At 28.1% G+C, this 18,934-nt stretch overlaps 1 protein-coding gene across 1 annotated transcript; it reads right to left on the bottom strand.

Moving 5' to 3' along the window:
* Positions 1–8,903: 8,903 nt before the first annotated feature.
* emc (Basic helix-loop-helix domain-containing extra-macrochaetae) lies at positions 8,904–18,712 on the bottom strand. Its single transcript, XM_075368186.1, has 2 exons — positions 18,198–18,712; positions 8,904–10,940 (listed from the first exon to the last, which is right to left on the bottom strand). The coding sequence occupies exons 1-2, from the start codon at positions 18,582–18,584 to the stop codon at positions 10,875–10,877; spliced, it is 453 nt and encodes a 150-aa protein (XP_075224301.1). The 5' UTR covers positions 18,585–18,712; the 3' UTR covers positions 8,904–10,874.
* Positions 18,713–18,934: the final 222 nt, after the last annotated feature.

Genomic DNA, 18,934 nt, shown 5'->3' with positions numbered 1-18,934 from the left:
TAACCATTTGACAAGGTTATCCGGTGTGAGATTATTGCTCCTGATTTCATATCTGAAACCCTCCCATTTTCGACAGTTGAAAATAGTGTGTTCCGCGTCGTCCTCATAGCGGCAATCTGAACATTGTGATGTCTGCCTTTTCCCTATTCTAAAGAGATACTTGCCAAACGACCCGTGTTCTGTTAAGGGTTGGGTCGTATGAAAATTTAATCCACCTTTTACTTTGTTTGTCCACTCCTTCAGATCAGGGATTAGCCTTCGTGTCCACTGTCCCACTTGAGAAGCGGACCAAACGGTTTGCCAACTGTTAATAATTATGTTTTCCACCTCAGATTTTGTCATGCCTTCCGCCCTCATTCTTCTGCCTTTTATTTGAAGCTCTATAGGAGAAATCTCAGCTAGTACACATAATGCGTCGTAAGATATAGTTCTGTAGCCTAGAACTACTCGGTTTAAGGCCACTCTGTGTACGCTTCTCATTTTTCTTTTGCTACGTTTTACGTTCATAGCACTTTCCCAGACTGGGGCTGCGTATAGTATAGTTGACATCAGTGCTGATGTAATGAGCCGCCTACCTGCCAATTTTGGTGCACCGCGATTATTAAATAATGCTCTTAGGGCTTTGGTTGTTGGGGCAACCTTTTGACAGACCATGTTTATATGTTGGTCGAATTTTAGGCTTCTGTCTAAGTACACTCCTAGGTATTTTGGGTTGTTGACTTCTCGTATGTTTTCACCTCTTATCTCAATATTTATGCTCCTGAGTCTTCTCTTGCCCGAGAGTAGGATGCATTTGGACTTGGTTGGAGACATCTGCAATTGGTTGTTGTTAAGCCAGTTATCTATTAATTGTAGGGCCTGATTTGCTTTAGTTTCGAGTTGGTCAATCTCCTTGTCTTTTACGAGGACGGCCACATCGTCTGCATATCCGACAATGTCTACGCCTTCAGGGTAGGGTAGTCTGAAGATCCCATCGTACAAAAAAATTCCATAATGTGGGTCCCAGAACTGATCCCTGGGGAACTCCTCCGAACAGTTGATAATTCACCTTGCCATCTACGGTCTTAACCTCAATATGCCTATCAAATAAGTACTGATTGATTTGGTTAATCAGGTATCTGCTGATGTTCATGTTTATTAGGGCTTCTATTATTGCTGGCCAGGTACTGTTCCAAAAGCATTCTTCACATCGAGTAATATGAGTAGTGGGAAGATTCTTACAGGTGGCACCTGGAGAACAAGACTAATAATAAAATTAGCTTGATGATCAATTAATTACATCAAATTAAAATAATCAAAAAGAAAACGAATATTAATTGATAAACTAAATAAATTTGTTAGCCACCACCATGTTCTCGAAAATTTAATTTTCTCGAATAAAGTAAACTTCTCTAGTTTAGTAGCATTGTTGGGTTATACAACTAACCCAAACCGTAACACTCTTTGAACCAGTTAAACGGTTTTACTAGTACGTAATTGTAACTTATTTTGTCGTTTTGATTAGATAGTAACAGATTCGTTAAATTATGTGTTCTTTGAAAAGAGCAGAGCGTATTCCCTAAATTTAATGATGACAGTTGAATATTGTAACTACCTCTTGAAAAACTTCTATTCAGCCCTGCAATAAATAGAATGCTTTGTCGTTAATGAGAAACTAGTTTTTCCCGTAATATTAAAGTTCTAGGGTGATATTTTAATAAAAAAAAGAATGGCGAGTAGAACTCAATTTTTTTAACATTAAAAAAAATGATGTGACTAATTAATTTTCAAATTTATCAAAAAAGTTATTACTATAAAACAACACTTAGCTTATTGTTGTTTTATGAAAGCTTATTACTTCGCTTTATAGTATTAATACGGTATAAAATAAAATAGGTACGATAGCCTATTTTATTGTTTCAATCAACTTTTTTATTCTTATGCAGTCTAAGTGTTTGAAGGAAAGCTAGTTTTTTTAACATATAGTGGCACATTCAGTCAACTGTAAAAGAAGCAAAACTAATTTATAATAATAAAAACGATCTTAAAATACAGATTGTAAAATGAGTCAGCAATGAATATAAATAAAGTTTAAATAAACAGTAACTACTTACTAGCAAACATCTGTTTTTTAATTGTTTGTAAATTAATGATAAAATAAATAAATCCGAAAGCTATTGTATAGTGTACACAAATAACTCCATAATATCTGTACCTATTAAACATGTCCTGACTGATTCATAATCAACCAGCAAAAACTAGTATAGGTAAATTGATGAAAATTTTTATTCACGTTCTTCTTATGGCGTAAGTGCACAATGAAGGATTTTTTGAAATTTCTTGTTTAAAGGGTTAAAATGGAATAACAAAGAGTACTATTTATTGAATTTCTCGGTAACAGATGGGGATATCAAATTGATTTTTGGTGTGTGTAATTTTCATCTGAATATCTAAAAACCAATTACTAGATTTTCGAAATTCGACCTTGAAAGGGTGAAGAAAGATAAAAATTCTTAACTATGATTGCAAATTTTCCCCATTCTCGACTACACCAAATTTCAGCTTGCAAATAATCTTCAGATAAATATCTATAAACCATTTTCGGGTTTTTTAAGAAGTACCACGGTGTGCGGCATGGCGGCTCAACCAATATAGCCATTGCCACTATTACTTCATGTGCGACGCGACTGGCTGCACCTGCCTCTCATTAGCTGACTAAAAAAAACTTTTTTTTGTCTTCAGTCATTTGACTGATTTCATGCAGCTCTCCAAGATTCCCTAACTAGTTCCATTCATTTCATTTCGGTATACCCCTTACAACTTAAATCCCTAAAAAATTGTTTTACATATTCCAAAACGTTGCCTACCTGCAAAGTTTTTCCCATCTACATGTCCCTCCAATATCAAAGCGACTATTCCAGGATTTCTTAATATGTAAGCTTATAAGTCTGTCTCTTCTTTTAATTATATTTTTCCAAATACTTCTCTCTTCATCAATTTGCCACCATAGTTCTTCATTTGTGACTTTATCCATCCATCTGATTTTTAACATTCTCCTGTAGCAACACATTTCAAAAGCTTCTAATATTTTCTTCTCAGGTACTCCCATTGTCCGTCCAAGTTTCACTTCCATATAAAGCTACACTCCAAACATATACTTTGAAAAATCTTTTCTGACGTCTAAATTAATTTTTGATGAAGTAAATTATATTTTTGACTGAAAGCTCGTTTCGCCTGTGCTATTCGGCATTTTATATCGCTCCTGCTTCGTCCATCCTTAATTCAACTTCCCAAATAACAAAATTCTTCTACCTCCGTAATCTTTTTTCTTCCTATTTTTATATTCAGTGGTCCATCCAGTTAGTTCCATTTAGTAGTTGGTAGGTCCATAGTTATTTCTACTACATTTCATTACTTTCGTTTTGTTCTTAATTATTTTCATGCTGTATTTCTTGCGTAGGACTTCATCCATGTCATTCACTGTTTCTTCTAAATCTTTTTTACTCTCAGCAAGAATTTTTATATCATCAGAAAATCGCAAAATCTTCAACTTTTCACCTTGCACTTTTACTCCGAATCTAAATTGTTCCTTAACATCATTAACTCCTAGATCTATGTAAAAATTAAAACGTTACGGAGGTAAGAAACATCTTTGTCGGACTCTCCTTTTTATTACGGCTTCTTTCTTATGTTCTTCGATTATTACTGTTTGATTCCTGTAAATGATAGCAATCGTTCTTCTATCTCTGTATTTGAACCCTAATTTTGTTTAAAATGCTGAACATTTTATTAAAGTGTACGTTATCGAATGCCTTTTCTAAATCTATAGATGTATGTTGGTTTGTTTTTCTTTAATCTTCATTATACTATTAATCTGAGTGCTAAAATTGCTTCCCTTGTCCCTATACTTCTCCTGAAACCAAATTGCTCTTCTCCTAACATTTCTTCCACTCGCCTCTCAATTCTACTTAAGAATTCTATTTAAGATTTTTGATGCATGAGTAGTTAAGCTAATTGTTCGTTGTTCTTCACATTTATCTGCTTTTGCTTTCTTTGGTAAAGAAAAAATGTTAAAAAAAAAAACGCTTACAACCAGGGAAAAGTTTTACAGTTTTACCCGTACAAATATTTTGAAACCCGCATTCTTCAGATCACTCAAAATTTTGCATCCTGTATTGATCAGACTGTTGCTCTTAAGAAATGAAAATACTTGATTTTTATAAATTGAACTGGTTTTATTTTTATTTATCATTATTATTCTCACAAACATCAGTTTAATGAACATAGGGGGTCAAGTGGCAGAACCATAATCGGCTAGTATGTATGTATATATATATATTTATATATCGTTTTTTTAACACCGCTTAGAAGATGTAATTTGTGTGTAAATAAAATTACCTAAAACATATATTTCAGATATCTTCGTTATTAGGATTATATGATCACGTAAGAAATAATTAACTTTCAGTTCTTAGTAATTAAAATACTACGATCAATAATGTATTACGGACATAATTATTTTTATTTCTCCAAGTATTTCGTGCCGTCACTTTTTTCTGATTATAACTAAGTTTACCGAATAATCTATATCATCACGTTGCTTTTTAATATCTGTAGGAAAAGCAATTGTTATAATATATATGTACATGATCAAAGTAAGATCATTCACAGTTAATGCGCAACTTCCATCCTAGGTAATCATACCTTAATTTCCCAAAGGATTTCAGGTGAAATAGCACCCGTTGACTAAAAAAGATACAGGGTGCGACAGAACCGATTAAGAAATTTTGAGAAGTTATAAAAACGTAAAGGAGGTATGTAGAGAAAATGTTTTTATTTTATAAATTAACAGTACATACTATTTAATATATTTATATTCGAATGAACTTACAAACATATCAATTTTTATAAAAATTTAACAATATTATATCTATTTCACCTTTTTATCCTAAACACAGGTTACAGTGAGTCAGCTATTCCAATGCTTCGGGGATAAGATCATGGATGTCTTGTAGGGAGCCTCTAAAAGATGTAATTTGGATAAACCAGGGCCAGGTGGGCGATCGTTTACTCTTCTGCTCCACATCGGTCGCTTTGTGGGCTTTCCGCAGCTCCTCTTTGGGTCAGGCTCTTATTATTACCATGATTTGTGAATATCCAGTCGATGTAACACCACTGTCTTCTGGGAAAAGTAAATCCTGATACCTTCAGAGTTGGATCTGTCATAAGGTTAATGATATTCTGACCTTGCCATATTGACGTCCAGTGATCCTTTGTGTTGAGGTCGTTGACCCGATTGGTGGCTGCTACACGTGGATGGATTTCAGTCTCCGGTGCTGCTTGAGAAAATATATATCGGCATCAATAGGTAAAGGGGTTCACATTATATTTTTTCAACTGTGATTTGAGGGCTGCCAGTCGTCTAGTTTGGGGGGGGGGGGCGGTGCGATATTACTCAGCAATGGCAGCCACTGAATTTTTCTAATGGCTCGTTATGATTCGCATACCATTTAATAATAATTAAATTTTGAAAATAATGTCCTCAAAATGGCGGCAGTTAGCAGCAATGCTGTTGGAGACATCTATGAAGCTTTGTGTAGCTCGTTTGTTGTACAATCGTATCTAGAATATAAATTACATAATTGTCATAAGAGACGTGACATGAGCCATAAGTCACTCCGGAAAGCTGTATAGCTGTTTTCAAGAATAATAAATATCACATGCCAGATTCACAAGGCAATATGAGGTATTTATTCAAACGAATATTATGAACCGTCACTATGTTGAACCCATTTTAATCCAGATGGTAAGTTAGCTTAGTAAGTTACACTTCTATTCAATTCTAAATAAGTACTGGTGGTGTAGTGATCATTCACAGACACAGATAAATTCACAGACAAAGGCTGAGACAGATCAGTTCTAATTGGTGTCTCGTGTTATCTCTGTTTTTTACAATACCGTAGATATAACTAAGTTTGAGACAGTTGTACAAAACAAAATTTAATGTACTGTACTCTTTTCTATTTTAAAACTATGCCTCACATAAATAAATATAACTTCAACTCAGAACGAGAAACAATATTATTTTTAATCAAAAATAATGTATCAATCGATACAAATTATTTTCCACTTATACAAAAAAAAAATTGTAATGAAGTTAGAATCCAGACATATTTTGACTGGTGGAATGGATAAGCAAATATCCTAAATACTTTTAAAAATAATGTAAAATGAAACTTGGATAATACAACAATAATAATTCAATTACAAACTTTATTAGCTTGTATTATTATTTCGGTCAGTCGTAAAGTTATATTAAAAAATGCAATTGATACAAATTAAAAATTTGTATTTAATTTAGAATTAACTGTATAATTGTTTTATTTTTTCTTTTATGAAAGAGCGGGCATCAACACTGGACATTAGGCCAGTGGAAATTGGTAGCATAAGAAAAGGTGCAATGCCTGACCGGGATTCGAATCCGGAGGTTAATCGGTCATTCGAGTGGAAGATGTCTGCTTTACTAAGTCTTCCTTAGTAAACAGATCTCTTAAGATAAGAATATAAATAGGATATTACAATTTAAAGTGCACAAATATTTTTAACTTGAAATATATTTCAGTCATAACTGTAGGGAAGTATAATCTTTTCCGTAGATTACAAGGTCTTCGTGCTATATCTCATACATACTGAATAAATTTTAGTGTTTATAAATAGTAAATACATTCATCGTTATAATTTCCTGTGTTGCATATGTCTATGTATGGGTATAATTATTTTAATTGATGTATTTTAAGTTCTAATATTAAAGTACGTGAAACGTTGTTTACAACTGCAGGTAAATTTTTTTCTTTTAAAAAAAAATTAAGGTAAAGGTTTTTTTTCTTCATCACTTTATATCCAACTAGTTTCGACAGTCACTATAATTGGAAGCTATTTTATTTATTATTTTCGTAAATTTCACATACATAAATATATAAACGTTAAGTTACAGGTAAATAATTTTATTTTTTTAAATACATTGTCAAAAACAACAGCTAGTAATAGTAACAGATGAATTCACATATACTAAAGGAGAATATTTTTAAGAAAAGTTATAAATTATTCATTTATAATTTAAATGTATTTAGTTGTGTATTTATTGGAAAGTGGTATTTTAAGATTTCTTAATTCTTTTTTGTATATTTCAATTTTGAATTTTTATTTTAAATGATCACGTTTGGCAAAAGTTGTACAGTTTAAAATGTAATAATATTGTATTGAGAAAGTAATTTTTTATTTGTGTGCTTCCACAAATTTTATGAAATAAATTGTTAAAACGAAAATAAAGCAATTAATAAATTATTTTAATTTTTAATGTATCGTTATATAAAAAAAGATTGGTGCATGAGTTTGTATGTGCTCACATTTTTATTTTACCTGCTATTGGCGAGAACGAAACCATGTGGTGTGCCGAGCATTAACGATTCATTCATTCGAACGATTTTTACTTCTCGAATGGTTCATAATTCTTTATAAGAACGATTCGTTTAAAATTATATCTGTGTTTTGGGAATAAAAAAGAAAAATATTGGGGTTAGAGCTGTGTTAAAAAATCGCAACTCAAGAAACAGTTAAAAGTGTTCAGAATTTGAAGCTTTTCATTGTAAAAGTTTTTGTTGTTGTTAGTGTGCTAAATTAATGAATCTTATTTAGTTACAGTTGGTGAAAACATTTAACAAAATCATGTGTAATGAAACATAAACAAACCATTTAAAATTTTCGAGTTGTTGTATACAAATTTGTTAAGATTGTAAAAAGAAAATCAGAATTTGCATATATGATGAACAAATTTCATTCATGTAGTTTAAAAACTTTTTAGCACTAATTTGATGATAACCTTCGCCGATCTCGTTGGTAGCCACTATGTCTTTTAATCGGAAGGTTCTGCATTTGAATTCTGTTCAGGCTCAGTATTTTTCATACACTACAAATTTCATCCATCACAAACTCAGTGTAATTTAATGTAAGCCTGTTGCTTAGATAATAATAAATTATAGTTATTGTTATTTGCAGATATTATCACCTGTATTTAGTAAAACATACAATTTCATTGTCTTATAAGCTTGTTCAGTAATTTTTTTTTTTAAGTAATGAGATGTATGAGATATAAGTAAATGAGATGTATTTGAACTAACATTAAGTTGCCAGTCCCAGCTGCTTGTGAAATAATAATGATATACAAGAGCACTCCGTACGGCCAGACTATAAAGTCACCTAATTGAAACGATAAGGCAAACCAAGAATGTTGTTCCTCAGCAATCTTGAAAAATCACTGATCGTGTTATCTAATAAATTGACTGCCAAATAATTCGGGTACCGATCCAAACGATTTTGATACCGTAGACTGACCAGAGATTTCCTGCCGAACGGTTTAGTAAATGATACAGAATGAATTAATTGATCTTAATGTGTTAGAAGTATTTTAAAGCCGATAATTTATTACATTCATTAAGTAATACAATGCAACAATGTGTATTGTTCATTAAAAAAAAAAGAAAAAAAATTAACTACCGTTCAATTTTTTGAAATATGTTACTTAAGAGTGCAATCAAACTGTTGGAATAGTTAATTTATTTATTTGAATTAAAATTATATATATTGTAATAAAAGTATAAGGGGATTGAAGAAATAAATTAATACAAAAATCTTATTTTTATAATTTAATTATTTATTTTTTATTTTATTTATTTGTTTTCATAAGACAAAAGTGCAAAATTTAATTTTAATTTATTTCAAAATTTTTCAATTATATTTTTTGTACGTAAATTCAATGAAAAAATAAAGAATCACAAACATTTTGAGTTTAATTGTAAAAAGCAAGGAATATAAAATAAAAACATTATTACAGTAGTAATGATTTTATAAATTAAACAGAAAAGAAAAATATTTGTACATTTGTACTAGAATATTTATATATTTATAAATATAAAATTACGGTAAACTAAAAAAAAGATAATAAAAATAAAACAATCCTAAAAAATAATAACTATAATAAAAATAAAAACATAATTTTTACACTATTAGACAATAATAATTTTATTTATACAAATATATAAATTATTTATTTATTTTTATGTGCTATTATACAATAATTATCAATTGTATTTATATGCACTTAAAAAGGTAATCCTACAAAACATCACAGACAATAACATATACATTTATTATAATAATAATAACTTTATATATATATATATTTTACACATATACATGATACTATATTACACAATGAAGGAGCATATAACAATAATATATGCCACTAGAAAAATAATAATAATAAAGTGCTCCACCATTAACAAATAATTTTATGGAATGATTTAAATTTAAAAAAACCCAGTCTCTTATGATCCTGAAAACGCAGGCGATTTTTTTTTAATAATTTTTTTTGCAAGAGTTATAACACAAAAAACTTACTTTTGAATATTATAATAACCCGAATTTTTTTTTAAAAGTTCCGTATTTCATTTAATAATGTATGTATATATTTGGAATGATTTAATTCTTCAGAGATTTTTTTTAAGAAACATATTAAAATTATACAATAATTAAACTTGGATATTTATTTTAAAAATAATAAGAAAATTAAAATTTTATAACGTTTAGAATTCTGTTTTTATCCACAATTTAATAAATAATCAAATAATTTTTTTCTCAGTTTCCTTAAAATGTAAAGTTAAAATATAAAATTAATAAAAAAATTGAGAAATTTAATATTAAATAAAATCCTATATATTTTTTTTTTGGAAAGCATATACTAACTAAGGTCATTAATGACCTAACCTGGAATCGAATCCAGAACTTTCGATACAGTAGAAAACAATATAATTAATCTGTAAAACTGAGGCTAAGAAAAATTATTTTTAACACATAATACATTATTCTTGAGGGTGGCAGCAAATAATTTATCACTGAACCATTTTAAATTTTCTACGCTAATAAAAAAATTATATGAACAATTAATAAATAAACTATGTTAATATACTCTTTCATTAGCATTTTGTAAAGTGTATTACACGTTAAATGAAAAAAGAAAAAATATTTATTCCTACATTTGAAGGTGGGATATTCAGCAAATCTTATACAAATAAGATAACATTTTTTAATTTTTTTTGAACTAATATCATTATAGTACTTAATTTAACATATACTTATATATCCATACCCAACCCATGCATTTAACAACTAAATATCCTCTTATAATCGATATTTTTAATAAAATGAAATTTGTTTTATTAATAAAAAAAATCATAATAAAATTTAAAAAAACCATATGAATCCTAGGGTTTATAAAATCGTAAGGCGTTTCTAAATAAGATGTGTTATCTAAATAAACACTTCATGATTAAATATATATAAATATATTTACAATAAATAAAGTGTTTCTAAATTTGCTTAATATTTAATTATTAGAGATCAAATTCATAATGGTTACACGAATAACAATAATATTAATACAATATTTGGTTAATAATTAACTCAGTTTTTTAGGAATATAAAAATATTTTTTTTAAAACTTGAAAATTAAAATTTTGAAGAAAAAAACAATTTAATAATTTTAAACCGCTACTTACAAGAACCATTAGGAATTGGGTTTTATATTTATAAATTTATTATTCAATGTACACATAAATTTATATATATATAAATATACTTATAATACATAATAACCAGTCTAATAATAATAATAAAAATGAAGATGACGATGACAAATGATGATTTTGTGGAATATATATATATAATATAATATAATGATGACATCAATGATGATCATGAGATCGTGACGATGACTTAATGATAACGATGAGTGTTAATGATGATGAGGATGATAATGAGATTGAGTTAAAATCTAAAATCTAACACGAAACTGGTCTACTGTCTGATGGCGGCGTGACAACTTTATCCAATAAATGAACAGGCGCCTGTAACAAGACAAAAAAAAATTATTAATATTGGCTACAAAATCTTGTATAATTTAAAAAAAATAATAACGTAAATTAATAAAAATTAGATAAAAAAGCGTACATTTTATTTGTATAAATTCAAACTGAAATATTTATTTACTGTATAAAATCTGGTTTCGGTTTTACTTAATAAATAATATTACTAATTTATAGTGTTGATAATTAATCATCAACCATAAGTTTCGTTGAACTGGAATATCTGTAATGATGTTTAATGACATAGATAAATATTTATTCTTCAACTGAAGATATCACTCGGACTCGTTATTCTCAATCGCTTTATTGACAGCGGATAAGAACAGTAAATTTTAATATGCTATGTTTTAAATAGGGCGTATTATATATGTCTGCTGTTTTTATAGGATTAAATTTCTTTATAAATCATTTTATACAATAAAAGAATATATTTGACGTTTCGAAAAAAGATTTAACAACAGAATAATTATATTTTTCAGGAACAATTCCTAGTTTTAGGATGAATTCCCAGTCGGTTTTATAATACTGTTATGGCAGTTGGCATAAATTATTTCTAGTATTCTGCACACATCTGGTATTATAGTGGCTAGAATAAAGACATTAGATCAACAGAAACATATAATACATAACCAAGACGACATCCATGTTTTCAGTATACTCAATATAACATGTGCAGATGTGTACAATTTAGGGGTTTGTTCAGTTTCCAGGTGCCGTTACAGAATTCAATGTCCATGTCTTTTGTTATTTTATTATTATATATATCAATACTAGTAATTGGAAACAATAGTAAAGTTCTATTGGTTCAAATATTTTTCAATATTAACTTTAAATAGCATGCTTTTAATTTTTTAATTAAGTACCTAAATCAAATTTTATTAATTTATTTTTTATATAATTAATCTTAAATCTAGGGGTACATATTGAAGGACTATTAGATTAATTACTGTATGCTTCAATGCACATGACCATCAACGTACATAACAAGGTCTATTGAAAGAATAAGTGTGAGTGAGGGAGGCATTCTCTCTCTCATTGCTTAAATACAAACATACATGCTAGAGATTAAACTAAAAACTTCCCATTAAAAAACCTTGATAACATATATATAAATTATAAATGTAATATTAAATTAAACGCTAGAAACAACAAGGAACGTAAACGTTTTTGATTATGGCATTTGCAAATTGTCAAATAACAGTTAGTAAATTTTTATGATAATATCAAACTCCCTTTTATGGATTTTCGAAATTTTGAAAAGTAAAATTGCAGTACATTGTAATTCTTTTAACATTTTAATATGCATTTGTGAAAAAGTATCTACTATTATTTGAATATTTTTCATGAAACAATAATGGAAATTTTAAAAGAGTTTATATATTCGAATTTTTTTTAATTTAAGTTGTCAGTACTGTAAAATCTAGAAACTATTGTGAAACTTAATTTTCCTACGGCTGTATTATAACGTTTTAATTATGCGGCTGGAACGTGCCGCATAGTATAGATTTTCATTATGAAACAAGTGTTCAATCATTCAAAAGCCTACTCTTTTCAACCGTTGACCAATCAGAAGTGATATTGTTTAATGTATCAGCTGTTTTTTTTACTTTGATTTTAATCCGATTAAAGCAAGCGGGTTAATTTGAAAATACACCACTAGGTAAATAAATTTCTATATTACAATGTTCATTCATCCTTTTGTTAATTATGTCGGATTCTGAGAAAGAATGTCTTTAAAACCGATCGATATTAAAGAAAATGCAGAAAGAACTTTTAGACTAATAACTTATTGCCATAGAAATGTATTGTTTATTGTATCTTTTGAAAAAAAATGTTAAAAAATCCCATAAAATATGTATTATATCATTGATCTAAATCAATAATTCCAATATTTTTTTCAATTGTTCAAAAGATATGGTATATTCTCTGTAATGACCATTACAACTATCTCCATTTATTGTGAACTGAAATTTACAATGTCGTAAATTGAAATTTACGACAATCGCCAAGGTTTTTGATGTAAATTACTTCGCACTCTTACATCAATGGCTATCATTTTAGGCTCGTTACGTAATGCATTATTACATAACTTAAAAAAACATTTAATTACTTTTATCAGAAAATTAGGTTCTTATTTTTAAATAATTAACATTTCTTTGGGAGTTTTTGAATCAAATATTAGTGATTACTAAAACATTTGCACACTATCGGAATTCTTAAATGGAATTTAAACGACTTAAATTATTCTGATAATTTTTTTTATTGTAGGGCATTTTAAATATTCAATGTCATTTTTTTCTTACAAAATATAAATAAAAATTAAAAAAATACGGCTGATTCCAAAATTTTGAAATATATATGTAGTCTAAATGACAGAATTTGAAGGAAAACAGCAGATTAGATTTACTTAAGTAGATAGACAGACCAGCTGCGTAATAATACTAGATTTGAACGGCGGACAAAACAACGAGGCCGGCCTTAACAGGAAGGACGACGTGACACGGCAGGGAACTTATCGGGTTGACCTCGGGGAAGCGCAGCTGTGCGCCGTCGAGACTTAACCGACAGAGCCGCGTCATCAAGAGTTTAAAGCAATATTATAAAACCGATACACAGTCTGGTAGTGGGTGAAAACTTGTTTTATAAAGAAACAAGCATATATAAAATTTTATATTCATCATATAAATATATAAACGAGATTATTGAAGAAGCTCAACATAATTAGTAATAAGTTTTTATATGAAAACTTAGCAAGAAAAAGTAATATTTCTTTAATATAATATTTGAATTTCATAAACTTTCACTTCAGTAGTTATTTTGCAGATCTTATATTAGAATTTGTTTTTTTCTTTTTAATTTAAGTATAAAAAAGTACAACCAGAATTTGATGACCTTTTTTCTTAATAATTCGCAAAAGAAAAAAGTAGCCGTGAATAATATTAAGTTGGCTTATATTTGATGCTGTAATAAAATCCACTTGTACATCTCTTATTTTTTTTTTTAAATTACTCTATCATTGATTTATAAAAAAAAAATCATTTTAAGAATTAGAAATTACTGCGTAGATTTATACTTTATATAAAATTAATTTCTGCGAATTCTTCAACAACAGTTTGCATTTTTTTTTTTAATTACGCGATTCACAAAATATATGACGAAATAAGGAAAATAACTCAAAGAAATATTTAAAAAAATGCAAACGTTAGTATACGTTTTAAAGAAAGAAAAAAGGACCATTATAATTCATGGAATATACCCAGATGTATACGTTTGCATTATGTTAATTGATGCATAATTAATGATTAACCATTTTTTTCTTATCGATTAAATAAAAAAAACCCGTTTTACCTATTTTCTTTCTGCAAAACGGGTAGAATTGCTTATTATTAAAATAGAAAATAAAATAATTAAAGTAAAATAAACTAATTCTGTTGGATTAAAATGTTACAGGCTAAATTTAAAAAAACCATTTAGCTCTGTCCACATACATATACACACATTGATCCAAGATGCCGACATAGCCATAAATAAAAATACTTTTGAAAAAGTGAAATATATATATATTTACATAGTACTGAGTTCGAAATTTACTGCTATGTTTGCAGTTAGTACTTTACAAAAAAATAAAGAAAATTATGTAAACCAATAACGTAAAAAGGGGAAAATATTTAAATAAGAGAACAAAGGAACAAGAAAATGGAATTATACAAATTTAAGTGTTCACATAACATTTATACTAACAGGAGAGGTTAAATATAATATTAATACTGGAAGAACCAGTAAATGATTAAATAAATATACACGACTGAAAAATACAAGTAAAAAAATAATCTAAAAATTAATTTTAAAATCTTTTGAAAGCGATAGAAATGGATAAATGAAAAAAAATCAATTTAGAATTTACGTTAAGATGGAACATCTTTTGATAATAGGTCTTAAATAAAACTAATTCTTTAGATCATAAAGAAATATATTATATAAAATCAATAAAACTTAACATTTCTGCACAGTTCAATAAATATAAACCAGTAAAGTTGTGGTTTGTTTACAAATCATCCCACAGACTGATATTCATATAACTGTCGACCCTATTTAAAGCCAACAACACAAAATTAAACGATGCAAAAGAAGGCATTATATTATAATACATTAGTAAGGGTTGTTCTTAGTAAAGGATGATGATAATGATGAAAATAGGGGTCGAGAATTAGAGAGGGGGTTAGGGAATATGCCTATTGGATCACAGGGTTGACAGCTGGTTATCGCAACAGCTAGAAAGGGCGGGTTTGGCTAATCGACACCTGTTTAGGGTAGTGCTGAATATTATGTAGCCTTAGTAACTTAGGGGAGGTTACTGTGGGAAAAATTCAACCAACAAAACTATAACCCTCTTGTGTGATCTCGATGACAACATGCTGTGTATATTCAACTATTGTTCAGACTACATGTTTTATTATTATAGAAGAACCCCTTATAAGGGTAGAAATATATTTGCGAAAGATCGGAGTATTGAAACAAACATCTTTAAGGGTACCGTAAGAAATATGCTTCATTGTGTTAACTGTATATTTGTGGTTAAATTTTTTTAGCCGTAATAAAATCTAACCGGGCAAGTTTACGACCCCAAGGTTTCCGTCAACTATATTATTAACATTTGGATGGACATTTCGTTTTACATTGTTTTCATACGTACTCAGCATATGGTTATCGACTGTATCCCATTTTAGTCGAAGAACCGAACAAAACGTATCAAAAAATGGTAAAATTATGATACCGGTATCGCATAATAATAAAAAGTTATAAAACAACTGGATCCGAGTATTTATATTTTTTAAACGATAATGAAATAAATAATTGAGTTTCATAAATAACGAGTTTTTATGAAACTAAAATGATTGTTACATCTAAAAACACAACTGCTGACTGACGATTTCGTTTATAAAATAACGACAGCCTAATTCAAATAATTTTAATATGCAATATTTCTTGATTTATTCAATTTTATTTGATAATTATAATGATTTGCTAAAAATATAACATGATATCGTTATCTTTTTTTTCTGTATTAAAGAATAACTCATTTTTTAAACATTACCATACACAGATATCAATTTCCTTTAAAAAAATAATAACCTAAAATAGCAATGTTTAAAAAGATAATGTTATCGTACGGGTCAGGAACTACTCTTCCTGGATCGACAAATGAATGGCTTGCAGCTGTGCATTTTCTTATTGAACATATATACATATATAATATACACAAACACACAACAGACTTAACCACATTAGCTTTCTCTACCATTACCCCCACGCAAAAATACTGAACTTATTGTATACACTTGATTACATTCATGATTATAGACACACGTGCACAAATAAAGAATTTCTTTTCATTCTAAACTGAAATAACTCTTACGAGAAAAATAACTAGGACATGACAGATGTTCTTTTTGTAAATAAATTTCACAAAATCCATTAACATTAAAATCTGTAATGAATTTAATTTTTTTTTTCAAATAAATTTTTTTTTTAATTTAGCTGGGGAAGAGAAAAAATAAATAATTTTTTAATTTTTAAAATGTAAATAAACTCAACAACTATGTAAAATCAGTTTAGCAATAATAATAAAAATCAGAAAATTTCCCGTTTTTTTTTGTTTATCGAATTCCAAATTTTTAGATATATATGATATTGTAAATTAAATTTCATTTCAAGTATTCCGATAAATGAGTAAAAACATATAAATTATTAAAAGTTTGACAAAAACGAAAATACAATTATTAATATTCACGAATAAAAAGAAGTATAACTGAGAAGCCTACATCATATCCATCAACACAAGATTTATATAGATTTACATTTAAATCTTGTATGGTTGGATATGTAGGCTTATCAGTTTTAATTTTTTATATATATAACACATCATCTTATATATATATAAAATACAAAAGTATTTTATTAATGTTACTTCAAAAGAAGAAATTTATCAAAACTATTTTACAATAATTCGTAATGTATTATATAATCTAATAAAAGTATAATTTATGAATAAACAATGTTTAAATAGGACATTCATCACTGATTAATACTGTTTAAAATTATTATATAATATTTAAAAGGTTGTATGATAGGATTTAACCTAGATTTGATGAATCAAATTTGATGATTATTAGGCAATTATACGGGTTTTTCAATTAAAAGAAAAATGTTTGATATAAAGTAATTAATAAACTAAACACTATAAAAAAACATATTTATGTATTTTAAAAGCTGTTTTTTTTATATTAAAATAAATTTAACAAGATAAATTTACGTTTCTTTAATTTGACTCGAAATAAAATTTGCAGGGTAGATACGTATATTCTAAGATTATTTTACTTTATTTTTAAAAAAAGTTAATTTCTCAAAAACAATAAAGTGTTTGTTTTGATTTTGGCATACACAAATATACAATTAAATTCTTGAATTAATACGAAAAGAAAATAATTATTTGTACAGAAAAGGGCTACGTGATAATATGAACGTAAACGGATTTATATATTATCTGTTAAGTAAATTACTAGTTTTATGACATTTATTAATAGTATTATTTTAATAAGAATTACTGAAATAATCATTAATAAACTTAAGATAAGATTTATTACAAAAAAAAAAAAAGTTTTATCGCTGCTATTTCTAATATTTCAAAACGATTCATTTATAGTTACATGGAAATGCGTGTAGGAAAAATATGTTGATGAATTGTTTAAAATTACATATTTATAGTAATTTTTATTTTGATATGTTTTAAACGATTTTCGTAGTTGTAAAAGAAAAAAAATTATTTCTCAGCGACATATTTTACGAATTTTAAATTCAATTATTTCTTAAATGTTGAACTACCAACTGCGTCACAAAAATTATATAATTATTTAATATTACACTATATATATTTTTTTTTACAAAATTTTATTTTTATATTTTGAACTGTACATTAAATAAAAGTAAAGTTTTAAAACTTTGCCATTGTAAATGATAGAAATTTATTACCTAAATTACTCATTAATAAAAACTCCGTATATTATTCACTAATAAATTAAAAACAATAATAAACTTTGAAACGGGTAGGACATTCTACATCGAATGCTTTTTACATAAAAATGTTTGTAAATTTTAAAGCTTTTAGTAATAAAATCACCTTTTTTATGTCCCTATTAATGTCAAAAAATTTACTTTCAAAAATAAATTTAAATGACTCACCGTTGTCGCTTCTTGTGTTGAACACGATGCCGGGGTAAGAATTGTGTTCGGTGCCAAAACTCCTAAAGGTTGCCTCGGTGTTGTAGGCGTTGATACAGGTGTTGTCGGTGTTATCGAGTTACGCATCATCGCGGCCGCAGCGGTTTGTACGACTGCCGGATGCGATTCTAAAGCGTATTGTAAATCACAAATATAATCGATGACGTATTGTATCACTTCTAATTTTGATAACCGACGATTTTTGGGCATAAATGGAACAAGTTCTTTCAATTTTGATAAATACATCTGTATTTCTTCGTTTTCGATATCTCTTCTGTGACGATGTACTCGACCACTCGCAACTCCTTGAGTCGTTGTATTTCCGCACATTGTTGTAACAGCCTTCATTTTTTCGTTAATAATTTTGTTAACGAAATAAAATAACTTTATATATAAAAAAATACGATAATAAACTAAACAAGACGGAACGGTTAAACGAATCACTCACAACAACTGCACAAGCTGTAGTGAGCTCCCCACTCCAATACGCATCTTATATAGCCTACCATCACCTTACTCTACGGAACCGTATCCCCACCAAACACGCGATAAACAGCTGTAGCCAATCCAAAACATCTTCCTTCCCTACGTCAAATATTTTCACACCTGTACGGTCCCTTTTCACTACATTCGCAACGGTAAAATAACTTCTAACTCGTCTTTTCATTTTTTCTTTTTACAACTCATCATTATATATG

Source organism: Lycorma delicatula, chromosome 6, assembly GCF_047948215.1.
Source record: "Lycorma delicatula isolate Av1 chromosome 6, ASM4794821v1, whole genome shotgun sequence".
NCBI lineage: Eukaryota > Metazoa > Arthropoda > Insecta > Hemiptera > Fulgoridae > Lycorma > Lycorma delicatula.
The sequence above is the reverse complement of the archived record's forward strand: the minus strand, read 5'-3'. Positions and strand labels throughout refer to the sequence as shown.

What these genes read in the sequence shown, in the direction of transcription:
- emc (XM_075368186.1), bottom strand. Translation starts at nt 18,584, where the DNA reads ATGAAGGCTGTTACAACAATGTGCGGAAATACAACGACTCAAGGAGTT. An exon ending in CAACACAAGAAGCGACAACG is followed by an intron (nt 10,941 to 18,197) that starts GTGAGTCATTTA and finishes GTCTTGTTACAG; the next exon opens with GCGCCTGTTCATTTATTGGA.